General features: G+C 32.6%; 1 protein-coding gene across 1 annotated transcript; it reads right to left on the bottom strand.

The window, feature by feature from the left end:
• Positions 1–304: 304 nt before the first annotated feature.
• LOC132716042 (uncharacterized) lies at positions 305–18,152 on the bottom strand. The gene is made up of 7 exons (XM_060699184.1): positions 17,785–18,152; positions 16,516–16,616; positions 16,191–16,286; positions 15,640–15,750; positions 12,883–13,033; positions 8,645–8,799; positions 305–447 (listed from the first exon to the last, which is right to left on the bottom strand). Exons 1-7 carry the CDS (start codon positions 17,883–17,885, stop codon positions 305–307), a joined length of 858 nt encoding a protein of 285 aa, XP_060555167.1. The 5' UTR covers positions 17,886–18,152.
• Between the last annotated feature and the right edge of the window lie 236 nt (positions 18,153–18,388).

Raw genomic sequence — 18,388 nt, 5'->3', positions numbered from 1 at the left:
AAAATATATCCGTGCCGTGTCCCATATCATTATTATTTTAATTCGTGTGTATATCATTTCTAACCATATCTGTTTAAATTATTATCAAACTTTTCAAAGCAACACCATGTCATGCTAGAACATTGGAAAAGTTGGCTTCCTATTTTTTGTTTTATCCTCAGTGTTGTTGTTCTTTTCATGATATAGTTATTCTCTTGTATTTAGTAGTTTTATATAAATTAGCATGTGTTTGTTGTAGACATCCATATATGCTGTTTTTTGCTGAAAAAAAAGGATGGAATAAATTTATTATGATAAGACTATCTTACCAATCTCCATGTTCAATGAGTGTCTTGAACTGTTCATCGTCAATTACACAAGTGGCCAGCTCAGCTGCTGGATTGTCCTTTGAGAAACCACCCTCACATTTATAGACTTTAAATGATCCTTCGTCTCTAATTAGGCCACCTGACAAAAATGATTTAATGCTTTTCATTATGACTTTCGATGTAACTTAACATGCAGCAATAAAAATCGTATTATAACTAAAGCATTTGTTGGAAAGAACGTATCTCGTTGATACAATGTTAGCATTTTTGTATTCGCTGCGTTAGCAGTGAATACAGTTCTATCACAATTTGCGGGATTACAATAGAAGAATGGCTACCGAACAACGCAACGAAAGTAGTTCTACACAGATTTTCTTGTCACACACAAGTGATAAGATTTTTAATTGTCAGTAGTTCATTTTTGATTGTGTTATTTCTATCGTATATTATTTGCATGTTTTCAGGATATAATCAGTAAAAAACATCATTAGTATTCATTCGCGTTAACTTTGCGTAAGGAAGTAGTTCGTACCAAAACAAAGTTTTCGATGCTATATTTGTATGTGAAAGCTGATCTCATCATTTTCTAAAAGTAGGTACAGAAAACTTACCAATAATATTTGAACTTATTGTAATCTGTTTTGGAATTCTTATTTGGATTTCATGATGTGTAACAGTGTTGATAATTCAGGTGTCTTGATATATTTTTTTTGTTGTTTGAGTTGTTTCCCTTGTTTTCCCCGCAATATCACTAGTTTTGTCTATGTTTAAGCGGCTTTGTTTGTAAAAAGTTCGAAGTGTTCTTAATTTATTGGAAATATGGATTATTGATAGTTGGTCAGTATTATTTTGAGTTGCATTTGGTTTAAATTAGTGTTTTATAGAGTGTATGTCATAGATAATTTTTTAATTAAGTAACGAGTGTGGTCTGATTTGAAATGTCATCAGTTTTCATGATTTGGAACCTTTGAGAATTGTTTTCAGAAAAATCCGTTAATCTAGCTCTCTGTTTACTTAATCTCACAATTTATTCATATCACTTTGCACATTGTGTTTATTACATTTTGCAGAAGTTACAGCAGAGAGAGATTAAGTTTGACAGTATGCGTGTTTGAAGAAGATAATGCTTTTATTGGTACATTCAATTCCACGAACTGGTGAGTTTAGAATTTATTTATGATTATGATGTATTTTATAATAACTTCATCAAATGAACTTATGATTGTAGCGGCCAATAGAAAGCATATAGCTATATTATAAGTTAATATACAGTACCTACAGGTTAAGTAAGCTGTTCAATGTGTTGTAAATATTTAATACACCGAGGAACACTTTCAGAACTAGCAGACAAGAGGCTTTTCTTATCAGTAGTTTTAGGAATAAAGATAACCGGTTGTTTTCTCACTGTATAAATTGTATGTAAAATGGTCTGACATGTGGTAGGGTTAACTGTTCATTTGAATATTTGTGGAGTCAAAAGATGTGTTGAAGAATATACTGTGTTGAAGCTAAGATCCAACGTTTGCTATTGGTGTAATACATTTTAAAAGCGGACATTTAATCAGAACAAACGAGCGGTTTTGTTTGAGCATAAGAGATATCAATTTTACTCAAAGATAAGGGAAGCAACTTGTATTTTTTCACTTGATATATCTCGGTTATTTACTTAGATCATATAGAAAGTGTGAATGGGTTTATTGTAATTGACCATAAATTTGGAGGTTTTTATTTAAATGATAATTATGCATTTCAGACAAAGGAAATTGATTTAATTCTATTTTTATGTTAATGTAATTTTTTTAATTTCAGAGTGTTGATTTCCTCGATTTCATTGACTTGATGATTCATTCTCTGATTTATAATTGTTGATTGAATGTTCTAATGATCAATCAACTTATTGATTTACTGATTGATTGGACATGTAATGGAGCTTAATATAGATGTAGAAGTAACTTAGACGTCATACAGTTAAATTCAGTATTATTGGGGTTGTTCTAGTGCAAGTTATCATGTGTTTCGGGATTTTCCAAGATTTGATGCATCCTGGGTAATAGTAGCCAAAATACCGCCATATTCAATTCGAAGAGGAACATTGACAAAAAAAGACGAAGCATTTTCTACTTACATAAGAAGCAATATTTATTTATGTTAAAACGTACCATACACACTTTTCCACACAGATATTTCTCAAAAAAAAAATGTCGGCAATGTAAACAGTAGTTCATGGATATAGCCGAAGTTTAACGAGAGTGCGAGAATCGGGGGCTATTGGGAAAACACGATTATCACCTAAGCGCACTGTGGATCTGAATCTGACTATCAACTATTTTCTGAGCTTCCTATCCATTGTATATAAATATCTGTGGACATGTAAGACGAATATATGTGAACTGTAAGATGTTGAAATGTGCCAAGTTGTTTGTTTAGATGAGAAATACACAATTTTTGGAGAAACTTTTTGTTTGAATGATAAAGGTATAAACACTTTTTGTAAATGAACATCAGGCCACCATTTTCATAGTAATGGCAGGGCTTCCATTAATGGAAGTTTGTGAGTCATTTCACTCCTTGAATTTGGCTTGTGACTTCCAAAATGTAATGCTTTTTTCTTCTTTACCAATATTTTGTTACTTCCAATGTCAAGACATTTTGCAGTCTTTTGACTTCCAAATTTTGGATCTTAATGGAAGCCCTGAATGCCAGTGGAACTACATGTTTCACCTAAATTATATTGGAAATATGTGAAAAACTTCCTTTTAAAAAAGTTTCTAGCTGAAGTTAAGCAGAGAAATGCATTGGATACCTCAGAATATTGCTATGTTGTTAAAAAAATTCTAAGCCTTATGGTCACATATTCATGGTAAAATTCGAAGAAAGGAAAAAAGATTGTCAGGTGTATAGATTTCCAGTCTGCTTATCATTTACATACAATCTGGAAAACTTCAGTAGTGTCACTGGGGTCAAAATTAATCCTGTCTAATGGTAATGTTGTAAAAAGTTTTTTTTGTTTAAAACATAAAGTTTAATGCATATATATGTATTTATAATAGAAATTAGATATATGTATGGATATTTTGTGTAAACAAACATGTGAAAACCCTGGAACATCATTGCTAAAGCAATATTGTAAGGTACAATACCATACATTTAATAGGCAAGAAAGGTACGGTAAAATATCATTTACTATAGATTTAGGATGCAAGAAAAGATAAAATATCATTCCTCGCTTCTTAGTACAAAAAGTGCCATATCACTTTTATATTTATATTAATGTTTACTGCATAAAACACTTTCTTACTTTTCATTTTTAGCTAGACTATACAAAGTATATGGAGAGCCGTCCTACTTGCCCCGGCGTCCGCGTCCTTAGTCAGATTAAAGTTTTGGTTTTCCATATCATCAACCACATCTTATGTGACAAGGTTCATAATTCTAGCACCACTATTTTCAGATTTATCTCCCCTTGAACTTAGAATTTTACTGAAAAAATATTATTTTCTATCGTTACTTCCTTATTTCTTAAGGGATCAACTTCATACTTCAAATATATGTTCCTTATCATCAACCACATCTTATGTGACAAGGTTCATTACTCTAGCACCAATATTTTCAAATTTATCTCCTCTTGAAGATAGAATTTTCCTAAAAAAGTTATTTTTAGCTCGACTATTCGATAAGAAAAAGTAGAGCTGTTGTAGTTGCCAGTGCGTCAGTTTTGTTGTCGGCGTCTGTGTCAGCATAGGTGTAATAACTCGTGTTAAAGTTTTGTAATATCTCAAATATCAAAGTCTATTGATACATGTATATGGCTTTGAAACTTTGCACACTTGTTCACCATCATGACCCAACCTGTAAACAGGAGGAGATAACTGGATCAAGCATTTTGACAGAATTATGCCCCTTTTCTGACTTAGATTTTATGTTATTTAATTAAAGTTTGCATACCACCTCAGATATTTTCATAAACTATTGACATCTGGCTAGGAACAAGTTGAAATTTTATACTCTTCTTTGAGAGCATAATAGGACTCTCTTCAAGGCCTATAACAGTAACATGGATTTAATGGAAAATTTGGCCCTTTTGTTAATATTTAACATTAGCAAGGCTCTTTTTTCTATCAAGCACTTAGAATGGTAGAGCGTTGCTGTCCTACCGACAGCTATTATTTACTGTTACTTATTTATTTCTTAAGGATCAACTTCATATTTCAAATAATATGTTCCTTGTCATTAACCAAATGTTATGTGACAAGGTTGTTAACGCTAGCACCAATATTGCAAGAATTACCTCCCCATGAACTTAAATTTTTGTTACTTGAAAAATATTATTTTTTACTATGACTTTTTTAGTTTCAAAGGCATCTACCTCTTACTTCAAATACATATTCCTTATCATCAATTACATCTTATGTCACTAGGTTCATAATTTACTCTTAAAGCAATATTTTCAGGTTAATATCCCTTTGAACTTTTTTTTAAAGAAATATTATAAGTAATTTAATTTACTTTTTAGCTCACCTGAGCAATGCTCAGGGTGAGCTATTGTGATGGCCCTGTGTCCGTCGTGGGGGTCATAGGTTTTTCCTTATATGTATATAGTAAAATCTAGAAAAATCTTCTTCTCTGATTTGGCAAAGGCTACAGATTAGATATTTGGCATGAAACATTGTGTAGTAGACCTCTATCAAGATTGTTCAAATAATGGACGGGGGGTCATTGATTCTCATTACATACATATCTATAGTAAAAACTTGAAAAATATTCTGGTCTGAAAGTAAAATGGCCTAGAGCTTTGATATTTGGTCTATGGTATCACCTATAGGTCCAAAACCAAACTGTTCTAATTTTGTTCCTAGAATTAAAATCGGCCCCGCCCTGGGGGGTCATTGATTTTCCCTATATGTATATAGTGAAAACTTAAAAAATCTCCTTTTAAAGAACCCAAAAAATGAAAACATCTTCTAATGGTTGTCTAATTATGTATATAGTGAAAACTTAAAAAATCTCCTTTTAAAGAACCCAAAAAATGAAAACATCTTCTAATGGTTGTCTAATGGTTGTCTACCAAGTTTGTTCAAATAAAAGCCCTGTGGTCAAAATTGGCCCCGCCCCAGGGGGTCATTGATTTTCCCTATATGCATATAGTAAAAACTTAAAAAAAATTCTTTTAAAGAATGTAAAGAGCTAGAGCTAAGATATTTAGCATGAAATATGTTCTAATGGGTGTCTACCAAGTTCGTTCAAATGAGAGCCGAGGGGTCAAAATTGGCCCGCCCCGGGGGTCATTCATTTTCCTTATACATGTACATTGTATGCATATAACAAAAACTTAAAAGATCTTTTTTGATGAAAAAATCAAATAGCTAGAGTTTAGATACTAAGCATGAAACATCTTCTAGTGAGTGTATTCCAAGTTTGTTCCAATAAAAGCCCTGGGGTCAAAATTGCCCCGCCCCAGGGGTCATTCATTTTCCTTATATGTGTAAAGCAAAAACTTAAAAATCTTCTTTGAAAAAACCTGCATAGCTTGAGTTCTGATATTAAGCATGAAACATTGTCTAGTAAGTGTCTACAAAGATTGTTCAAATAAAAGCCCTGGGATCAAAACTGGTCCTGCCCCAGGTGTGTCATTGTTTTTAACTATATGTGTAAAGAAAAAAACTTGAAAAAATCTTCTTTTAAAAAACCCAACAAGCTAGACCTTAGATGTTTAGCATGAAACATCTTCTAATGGGTGTCAACCAAGTTTGTTCAAATAAAAGCCCTTGGGTTTAAACTGGCCCCGCTCCGGGGGTCTATATACAGGTGAGCGACTTTGGGCCATCATGGCCCTCTTGTTTATATTTCTTATCATTACACATATGTTGCGTGGCAAGCATGACTATTTCCAGAATTACCCCCTCCCCCCCCCCCCCCCTTGAACTTATTTATGGAATTTATGTAAACAAATGTTCATAGTTTCATAGTTTTGTCTTCCATACCAACTTATCTCAGCCTCTTGATATTTGGTAAACAGTATTGACGTGGTCCCATACCGTCGGATTTGATTTCAGGTCTGTCGCTCACCAAGCCCCGTTTACCGTTAAATTTTCAACATTAATGGTCAATGGTAGGAAATTTTTGTGACAGATTTTTTAGCAACTACTTATCACAGGCTCTTGATATTTGACAAACAGCATTGACACATGGTCTTATACTGTAGGATTCGATTTCAAGTCTTTCACTCATCCACTTCCTGTTAACTGACTTATTTAAATTTTCCACATTAATGGTCAGTGGTAAATATTTTTCAAAACATTACAGCATCATGATATTTGGTATAGAAATGCAACCCGACCTTTTCTGTCTTTGACCCATTTTTTTTTTTTAATTTTGAAATTATTCATTTATTATTGTTGAAATCTACTTATAATACCTTTAAAATACCATTTTCCCAGTACTTTTTATTTTCATGCTTAAGTTGTTCTTAATTAACATTCACAAAACAAACTTGTACATTCCTTTATTAGAAATTGTCTTTTTTATATAACCAGGCACAAGTGACAAGATAATATTTATTTATATGCTATTATCATTGTGGACACAAACTGTAAACAAAGGTATCATTTTTGATTCTAGTCAAAGTAAAAACAAACAGTGATTGCACTAGAGTTATATCAGAAAGTTTGTGGGAGCTTTACATGCTCATAACATTTCTATCTTTGTCAGCGAAATATTTGATTTCTGAGAACTATTTTGACTTCAATTTCCAAAGAAACATGACACTACACCCCAAATTTAAATGCATAATAACTATTACATTTGTTTGACTTAACTGTTTCTTATGGTCAATAGTGTTACATGTATATATTTTTTTATGTTCATTTTACATTTGCTTGTTTTTCTATCATTTCAATCCATTGTCTTAATCATTATATAATTTGATAATACCTTAATTATGTAGCATTGTTTTTAGATTTACATTGTATTTGCAATTTTGTGAACATTTATCAGTAAGTAATATTCTTAATAAAAGAAATTTCACAATTGATATGAAGTACCAAGCCATTTATAGAGTGTGTTTCCAATTTATGAAAATGTTTTTAACAAATGACTTAAAATTGAGCAATCACCATACTTTCAGGAAAAAAACTTGACCAGCTAGACCTTAGATGTTTAGCATGAAACATTTTCTAATGGGTGTCTACCAAGCTTGTTCAAATAAAAGCCCTCGGGTTTAAACTGGCCCCGCTACGGGGGCCTTTATACAGGTGAGCGACTTCAGGGCCATCATGGCCCTCTTGTTTATCAATATTGTAATTGGGTTTTAAAACTGTGTTTTCTTAAATATGGATATTATTGAATCATCCTTGACATCAGTCTTCTCATTTTTTTAGCTCACATTAGCAAAAGCTCACCTATTACAGACAGTCAAAGATTCCTAGTCTGTCCATCATCCATATTTCAATAATGTCATACTAAACTACTCAGTTTGAAAACGTCAAAAATTCTCATTTACTGTGTGCAAGAACACTTAAAATTAATTTGGTCTTTTGCATGATAAGGTCACAGTAGGTAATAAAAAAGATTAGATATTACAACCATCCTTTTCTCTTATTGTCCCATTTTGCTTGTTTTGCATTATTAAAGCCATTTCCTCATGCTCCCATTCCATTTGTAATGTGTCTTTGCAAAAAAGTAAATAACAGACTTTTAAAATTTATTTTTGACTGTTACAGGCTAATTAAAAATATAATACTCAAACTATTAAAAGTACTTTTTTGTATATTTTTAATCTCAGAAATTTTTAAAATTAAAGTATTTTACAAAAATACCTATATTTTCTTCTTAAATTTCATGAAATTAACATGTTCCAAGTTTCACTTTTCATCAAAACTGAAATGCTTTAGCTAGGTAATCTGTCTGTCATTACATTTGAAGCTTATGTAGCAATATAGTATTCTAGGTATTGTAACTGTATATATATTCATTATAACATAATTCTCTCATCATGTTAAGGATCTAGTCATGAATGTACTGCATGCATTCATATTTTGGATGTATATTTTATTGTACCACTTAGATAATATTATAAAGTTGTTCTCATTTAGTTTATTCTTATTTCTTTCCCTCTTTCAATGTAATATTCAACAGCCAGTGTTAAATAATGTCTCTATCAGATTAATAAACTGTAATTCAGTGGCCCATATATTCCTTTATTCGTTACAATTGCAACGTTTTTAGTAAGACACATATGTATTTATAATGCGCAGCGAATACATCAGTGCTTTCAGCGCTTTGATTAGTAAGAGGGATCAAATATTAAAGTTATAATCAATTAATGCAAATCGCCTTACCATCTCTGGGGACTTTGCTGACGTTGGCTTCTATGATGCTTTCTACTATTCCTATTTCCCCTTCAGACACATAGACTGGTCTCTTTGGCAAGTTTTCCGGCTGAGTGAAATATGTTATATACTCGAAATAGAGATTATTGAATCGCCTCTGGTTGCTGTAAAATTAAAACATATTTCCATAAACTTTTTTTTTCAAAATACAGTTGATATACTATGATTTATAAATTGAACTATAATTTCGTATCACACTATGTAAAATTATTTCAATTTCTAACAGGACTTGTGATAATATCACTTTACAAAAAGTAGACAATAACCAATGTAAATATGGCAATGAATATTGCTTACGGAGTAATATTTTATATGTATATTTTTAGTTATCAAGATATTTGACAGGCTTTATGGTCCTATATAAACAGTTGTTTGTATGTATAATATGAGATTATTTATTGCAAATAACTATTTATATACAGCAATTTAACCTCTAACTTCCTTTATTACAAAGCACAACTGAATTTATTACTAAATAGTAGGACAAGAAGTAGCTTTTTGTTTCTATACAGTTGAATTTTGCCATAATGCAGTAGTGTCTAGCGGATTTGGGAATCAATGTGATATTTCGACATGTCAAATGAAAGGCATGTGCAGATGTGTCTAATGGCCATATTTAATAACTCGTTTCGAATAAAAGTTTTCCTTCTTAATAAAAGTTTTGTTTTTACTTTATTATAACATTTCATAAATATCGCTGCAAAGCAAAGGTTAATCTTTCTAGAGATCATGACCCACATGCCAAATATCAAAACTTTAGACATTTAAGTTTTAGAAAAGAAAACTTCATGTAATTTAATATATAAGTTTATAAGTGACCCCTGGCCTGGTGCCAATTTTTACCTCAGGGCTATAATTTGAACAAAATTGGTAGAGGTCTATTAGACATTGTGTCATGCAAAAGCATCTATAGTATAATAGAACAAGATTAGTTTTTACTGTATGCAAACATGAAAATCAAAAACCCTCTTGGGCGGGGCCAATTTTGACCCCAAAGCTATAATTTGACTAATGTTAAATAGAGGTTTTGTAGATAATATTACGTGCTTATTATCTGAGCTTAGCTATTGTAGATTTGAACAAAAATATGTTTTTAAAATTCAAAATGTTTACTCTATAAATATAAGGAAAACATAACCCCGAGGGCGGGCCAATTTTGACCCAAGGGCTATAATTTGAACAATGTTGGTAGAGGTCCACAAGACAATTCTTATGCAAATTATCTATGCTCTACGCCTTGTGGGTCTTATTATTCCTTTTGGTTGCCATGTTGGTTTAAAGATTGTGACTCCCTATAAAACCCTTACATTAGAGATTTGAACAGCATCAGTATAAATACTACAAAACTTAATCTGCTATGCAAGTTTAAAGTTTTGATAAATTAATAAAAATCAACTGGAAAAAATAAAGGAATGAAATACATTTTTTCTTATAATTTATTTTCAGTCATATATCTAATTGATTCTACTACGCTATTGAACAAAACATAGATTTATTCTTGGCAGTATGGGTACACAGCTGCTTATGGCTACTGTTTTCTCCGGTAATTCCCCTGTCAACACCTATCTACATGACAAGTTTGTTGCTGTAATCCGCTTGAATGATGTTAGGCATGCCTCTTGATGTAACAAGGTGTTGTGTTAAATCTGTTATATCATTGGCTTTTTGTATAAAAGTAAGGTGGTGAAAATACAGTTTAGAGTGGTTTAATGTTGCTTTCTGTACATTTATTTTGTGAAGAACTAATATCTTATTTGATAGCTGAATTGATATACATCATACATTTGTATAATAATGAAACCCGACCATCAAATACCAAATGTCTTTAGAAATATTGTTTTGCTCTCATCAGAATAAGTATTATAACTTTTATAGAAGTATTTAAATGATAAAATACACTTTGTTTGTTCATACAACATGACTTAACAGACCTTGGTCATAAAATATATACACAATGATAAGAATATCCACAACTGGGAAAACCAACCTTTGTCCAGTCCCGTTGGTGGTCTTAATGGAAATTTTTTTTTACTGAACATTCATGTCGATTATTTTATTCATTATTATTTATTTATCAAAAAATGAACCATGCCACTGCTGGGATTGATTTTTAATAATCATTTATTGTTCAATAAAACGTGCGATAAAATTAACTGCGATAAAACCACACAATATCTAAGTTGATTGATTGATTTTCTTTAGACCGGGCGGCCAAGGATAACCTACGAAAGTGCAAGCACTTATTTCCAATAGGGCCCTTACCTCAGCAGACTGTAGAGACAGCTTTGAGTTACAAGGAAATCCGGGAACCAGTCCCTAGGTCTTATTGAATAGATTCCTTGGTTCTTATACATTCCCAGTGTAAAGCATTGATACATGCGAGGATTACCTGGGTTTCGTACCAGTAAACCTCTAGTTAGGTGGGAAACACTGAAAGTGTTTTTGAAAAAATCCTAAGGGTGTTACCCAGGATCGAACCCGGAACCTCAGGAGTGGCAGTCAGTGGTCTAACCAACTGAGCTATCGCGCCACCACTAAGTTGAATAGTAAACTTGCATGTATTAGCCTTTGAACAGTGTAAAACCTATTGGCATTGAAAATTTATCAAAACAAAGACTGGCTTGATTTTTCAAAACAAATTATTCCTAATAATAAATGTAATAATATTTCTGGCATTAATTCAATTTAGTATTTAATACGCTTATGGTCCAAAATAGCAGCTAGTTCCCCATTTGTAGTCACATGTCCAATTTGTCATTGTGTAAACCCTTTTGGAAGAGCCAAATTCACACAAACTTAATAGAAAAAAAGACGATTCAGACTGAGTACACACGGTGTAAATTTTCAACTTGTTTTGCATTAATTTATAACATTAAGTATTCAACAACGACTGTCAAGCTAGAAATTATCTACACAATGGATCAATAGCATCATACAAATTATTTGCAAACTTTTGCTAAATATGATACAGTATATATGCAAATATAAAATTTTTTCATGTAAAAGCAGTATCTAGAGTAATAACCTTTCATTACTCGTCTTCCGCAAAGCGGGGAGGGGATTATAGGAATGGCATCCGTCTTAATATAATTGGGTTATATCACCAAGGTCAAGTTCACACTTAAAGGTCAGGTGTTAAAAAGTCTATATTTTGTGTCCGCTTCATAACATTTAAAATGCTGAAATGTTTTTAAGATAACTTGGCAGAAATGTAACCATTATGACATCATGTGCAGAGTACAACAATAAAGTCACTATCATCAAGGTCAAGGTCACACTCAAAAGTTCAATGTTAAAACATCTATTTTTCATTTCCTATCTATCACTTATTGACAATTCAAAGGTTTTTAAATTACTTTGCACAAATGATACCCACTAGGACACAATCTGCAGAGCATAAAATCCAGAATGCTTCCCCAAGGTCAAAGTTAAATGTTCTTATAACTTTTTGAATTTATGGAAGATTTAAGATAACTTGGTAAAAATAATTACTATCATGAGACTTTGTGCTTATAAGAAAAATGGCATAACATCAAGGTCATAGTTGGTTAAAGGTCAAAAGGTACACATCAATGTCCGCTGCGGAAGGGGATTAGTCTGTCTTTCAGACTGCCTTGTTTATATTGATATAACAATGAATAAAAAGATACACGTACGTTCTCCGTTACATTGAGGTTATTTTCGGACTTTCTTAATAAATTCATTTTTATGTGCTTATCTTAATTATTTTCCCAATACTTACAATAAACCTTAAGCAATAACAAGGTACAAACTCTTAAGAAGTCGTTTAATGACTTCCTTCTATAAATACGATGACATCAACAAAACAACACTGGGGAATTTTCTTATTGTGCGTAATCAACACAAAAAAAGTTCAGTAGCGGTAGTGGTAGATTAGTTAGACCCGTGATTTTACTTCAACGAAAATAGGGCACTGTATAAAAATCAGTAACCACCGCATGGTGAACTCATGTTTTTTTCCTCGGTCTTGTTAGAAACAAACTTATATTGATGTGGGCAGTATTTATCAGCTATATAACGCTTATTTGTCGTTTTGATGCAAAGCAATTAATCTCTCGAGCATTCTGTCTTCGTAGTCCAAATCTTCAAACCGTTGGTAAATAGTCGACAAACATTGCTCACACCGATATTATTTCTTCAACAGAATTTAATGCATATTGTCTTACCACCAAATAATTTCCAGTTGACCGGGCTCTTCCTCCTCCAGGCCCTCTAATATGAACATAAAATTAACTTTACCATCAGTTCTTCTGATATTAGACAATGTAACGTTACTCTTACCGACAACTGGACGAAGCTCTTCACGTGTAGAATCAACTGTCAAATATATGTAATGCATTTTATGCTTTTGAGTGAAATACTGATTTATCTGTGAAAATTAAATTTGATAATTTCACAATGAAAATTTCACACTTTTCAATGACGAGACTACTTTTAAAGAATTTCCCCATGTGGTAGGTACATCAACTATATTTTAGCTACAATTCCGGCATTGTCAGGGCTGTTAAGAGAATAACAAAGCTGAAAATTATAAATAAATTAAATTTCTAACGTATTAAAAATTAAAACACAATTTCATAATCACCAAATATCGATTGCTGTATACTTGCCAACTTTTTGTAAGATGACCTAGATGCTAATCGTCATCATTTATTCGTCAAGGCTATGAACACGACTATGACTACACCAAAGACTACGAAGTTAACAATTTCGGCATCGACCACGACAACCTCGACCATAACCACGTCATTCATGACTTCAAAGTTTATGATAATAATGTACAGCAACGACAACGATGGTGAACGACTACCACTACGGCAACTTCTGCGACTTCGACTTTTACGACTACGCCAGAGACTATGACTATTTAAACTATATTTTTTCTTTTATTTATACTACAAGTAGGGCTACGACCACGAAGATAGCTGCGACTTCAATCATGAATAGGTCTTTTACGGCTAATTACTGGGAGAAAGCTACGACGACCATCAATCTACGACTTCTACGAAAACGATTACAGCTAAGACTGCCACAACGACCAAAACGATGACTTCAAAAACCTCGCCTGCAACTCGAAACTTCACCTGCAAGTCAAAAACTTCGCCTGCAAGTACAGTCATGACTCTGACCACATCGACGCTTTCTACGAGGATAAGGACCTCGACCACGAGTACAGCCGTCAACTGTTAACTTATGAACAAAGAAAGAACTAGGCCTTGTGTTTTAACGAACTTTTAATTAATTACTAGAAGGGGTTTTTGTCACAAAAGCATATGTCTCCTACAACAAGGTAATGTACTGATCACTCCTGTGAATGCGGACCAAGATTTTTCAATTTATAACTCCGACCAAGTACAATTCAAATCATACCGTGCTTTGACAGAAAATTCAAATGTCAAATAATGCTTGCCGACAATTAAGGTAACGACTTCGATCACAACTACAACTACAAGTCGTTATGTACGACGACGCCCTGAAGCACGAGCATTCTAGACTTCTACGATTACTTGTAAGCTTTAACTTACGTTCGACTATAAGAACTACGACTTAGATGTTTCAATTACAGTTCCAAATAAGACTTTTACGACTACGACTATATGATAGCGAACACAATTACAACGTTATCTACCATGACTACAACTTTTAGGTTTACAAATAAAGTTACAACTTTGACTAGGATTCCCTACATTACATTTTCTACGGCTTCAAATACGATGACAACTTCGTGATTATGACCGTAGCTACAGCAACTTCAACCATGACTGCGAATTTCACGATAACAAGTACGACTATGACTTCTACTTATACAAATATGACAACTTCAATGACCACAACTACTTCTACAACAGTTCTACGACTAAGGACTACGACTTTGTACAACGCTGATGACAACTCCAGTTGACTACGAGAATGACTACTAGAATTGAAACTACAGCGACAACTCTGGCGAAGACGACAATAAATAAACAGTACGGCTCATTTTCTGATATTTTTTTAAACTTTCTTCTGCAGACAAAATAGTTCTTTCTTAATTGATTGTTATGTTTAAAATGACCTTTACCTCAAAGGAACTCCATGGACGCCAAAAAGCATAAAATATTTCTTACATAGATCGGCTGGGGCACATATAATAAAAATATATGCAAAAGGTTATTAAAGAAATGATCAGAAATAAACTGAAAGTTGATTTGTTTGTTCTATTATTTCTCGAATTGAGTAAAAAGCGTTGCAACGCTTTCCAATTAGGGTTATTTCTTCATTTAGAATGAATATTCTGGAAAAAGAGAGTGAGCCAATTATCTTAAATTTTTGCACATAAGTTATTGGTCATCAAATGAAACATTTATCTCGCAAATATTTTTCTAGTCCCTTCAAATCAAGTCTGATCTACTTACCAGAAAAATACAATGAGTCATATATGAAACAAAAACTGTAGGATAATGATAATAATGATTTTAATTTTATCCCTAGGATTGAGCTATGTATATAACAGAATGAGGATGTTTTCCGTACGATTAGCTCAATAGGTAGAGCGTTGGACTGTGAATTAGGCGACCCGGGTTCTATTCCCGGACGGCGCAGGTCACTTTCGTTCTGATTGATCATGAAATCCTTTCTACGGTCATTCGTATCGTACATCTGCTCTTCCATGTACAGAAGTAATAAATTCCTTGCGAATGTGAAGGCAACTAGTATGATAAACTGCTTGACAGCCTGCCCAGGAATAATGCAGTGGCTAAACTATGCTCTGGTGAATTGAATGTGGCTTACGGCCGTGATCTTGAGTGAAAACTACCTTACAATCAACCTCTAACAAACGTATACAGCTTACGTAAACTATATATATCGTAACCATAGTGCATGAAATAGAGTGAATATATATAAATTGTTTGAAGAGAAAGTGATATGTTTACGGTACTTACATCCTAAACAACCATCAGATTGACTTTGTTTTATGAAGCCAGGTTCACATGTACACTCGTTGCCACTAGTGCAATTTCCAGGGTAACATGGCCGTCTATAAGAACATGTCACTGAAATATATTTATGATATTAATTTGCATATCGTACACAAAGAATGTAACTAGATAATACTAAAATGATCAAATACACTATAAAATAATGTTTCTTTTTCTATATGATGCGCGTTATTTTTTATAGCTTTACATTTGATGTACAATTCATATTTTCCATTGAGTTTATTTTATATTTCAGATTTATTTTGTATTATCAAATCGTATATCTTTAATAGTTTTCTTTCCATTAAAATAATCTGAATTAAATTTGATGTTATAAACCTACATAAAAATAAGTGAAATGTTTCATTTACAATTATCCAGAGTTCAATAAATTTTACAGACTTTTACATTATGTCGATATCTTGAATGTGAAATATGTTATTTAAGTAATATGTATGTTCAGTCAACATTTTATATTCTTTAAAACGATATATATAATCTGTTTATTATTTTACATGAAGCGCATCCTACTCCTCGAGACCATGTAGGACACTGGCAGACATTTGGACTTGCGCAAGCTCCGCCATTCTGACACGTCGGACGACATACAGCTTTAAATAGAACAACAATAGCTTAACATATAATTATTATATAATATTCTGCTCCCCATTTGCCTTTCAAACAAATACACTTCAAAAACCATAATAATATTTTGTTCATTAAAAACATTTATCATCCATTTACATACCTTTTCTTGGTATATGTTTGCTTTTAAACAAATTGTCTTGAGCAAAGATACTATTTAGTTATAAAAGAACATTGTATGAATAAAGCATATACGTATGTTACAGTTTCGATCCCCATTGTGTGTCCATCCAGGTCTACAAATATTTACATAATAGTATTTAGTTCTCCAGTAACGCCTCCAGTATGAACATCCCCTATAATAAACAAGAGGGCCATGATGGCCCTAAAGACGCTCACCTGTATATAGGCTCCCGGGGCAGGTCAATCTTAACCCAGAAGCTTTTATTTGAACAAACTTGGTAGACACCCATTTAAAGATGTTTCATGATAAATATCTAAGCTCTAGCTCTAAGAAGATTGTTTAAGATTTTACTATACAGTCATATAAGGAAAATCAATAAACACCGTGGCAGGGCCCTTTTTTGGACAAAAATGGTAGACATCCATTAGAAAATCTTTTATGCTAAATATCTTAGCTCTAGCTCTTTGGGTTTTTTAAAAAAAAATATTTTTTAAGTTTTTACTATATACACAAGAGGGTCATGATGGCCCTGAAGTAGCTCACCTGTTTATAAGCCCCCAAAGCGGGGCCAGTTTAAACACCAAGGCTTTTATTTGAAGAAACTTAAAAGACACCCATTAGAAGATGATTCATGCTAAATATCTAAGCTCTAGGCCTTTGAGTTTTTTAAAAGAAGATGATCAGTTTTTACTTTACACATATAATGAAAAACAATTTTGACCCCAGGGCTTTTATTTGAACAAACTTGGTAGACACTGAGTCACTAGAAGATGTTTCGTACTCAAGTTTTTTGGGTTTTTTTTAAAAGAAGACATTTAAAGTTTTTTCTTTCGGTTGCCATGGCATCCAGAGTTCTGCATGGAAATAAATTCTTTGAATAATTTTAAAAGGTGACCACCAAAGGAAGATTCCTGTGAAGTGTGGGTGAGATTGGCTTAGTGGTTTATGAGGAGATGTCATTTAAAAGAAAAGTTTACGGAGGACGGACGGATGTCGGACTAAAAGCGATCACAAAAACTCACCCTGTCACTTTGTGAGAGGTGAGCTAAAAATAATCGCTACAGTGGTTTGTGTAACTTTATTGCTGGTCAGTCCGTGGCCAGCTTTCTTCTAACCAACAATGTATAAACATTTTGTATACCTTGACAAAATCGAAATCCTGTCAAAAAAGGTTGAAAACTTCGGACATTAACCGTCTATCACAAATGCAACGAAAGTGAACCATGGTTTCGGAATTAACATCATTAAACATGATTCAATTTAAAAATGGATTAATGGTAAAAAGGAAAAGAAACTGAGATATTATACTTGGTTCATAAATATTATAAACGATGACTTACCACCAGCTATACCAAATTGCACAGTAAATCTGTAGATCACTTCTACTTCGTCTTACTGTATAATATTGTCTGTAAATCAAATACTCACATTTCAAAGACATATCAGACAAACCTAACTAAATATATAGGCAACTATTCTTTCCCTAGACTTTCAAAAAGCATTTTGACAATAATGAGTAGGATTTTATGTAAAAAAAAACGTTAGTTAAATTCCGTTTTGGAAAATCATTTCTAAAATGGGTTTAAATACTTAACCGCTTAATATCATATGTTTCTTTTTGGGTTTTTTTTTTTGTTGTTTTTTTTTTCTTCCTTTCTTTTTTTGCATGTTCAAAAGTTAATCATCTCAAGATATCGCAACTTGCAAACGATAGAACTATATATCATATTTTAGAAGTTTCCATCGTTGTCAATATAACTGACTAATTTGTTTGTTTTTTAATCGATGTATATTGAAATCATACAAAACATTCATAACAAGAACAAAAGGTTTGTGGATAGACAAGGTAACAAATAATAGTAGTATGCATGAATTGGAGTCAAAGGTCACACATTATTATGTAAAATGTCGTGTGTAAAAGTTGGTTACAATAGGTAAGAATAT

The sequence above is a fragment of the Ruditapes philippinarum genome, unplaced genomic scaffold (genome assembly GCF_026571515.1).
Source record: "Ruditapes philippinarum isolate M1 unplaced genomic scaffold, ASM2657151v2 ctg12067_1_1_1_1, whole genome shotgun sequence".
In the NCBI taxonomy this organism is placed as follows: domain Eukaryota; kingdom Metazoa; phylum Mollusca; class Bivalvia; order Venerida; family Veneridae; genus Ruditapes; species Ruditapes philippinarum.
This window is presented reverse-complemented; position numbering and strand designations above follow the sequence as displayed.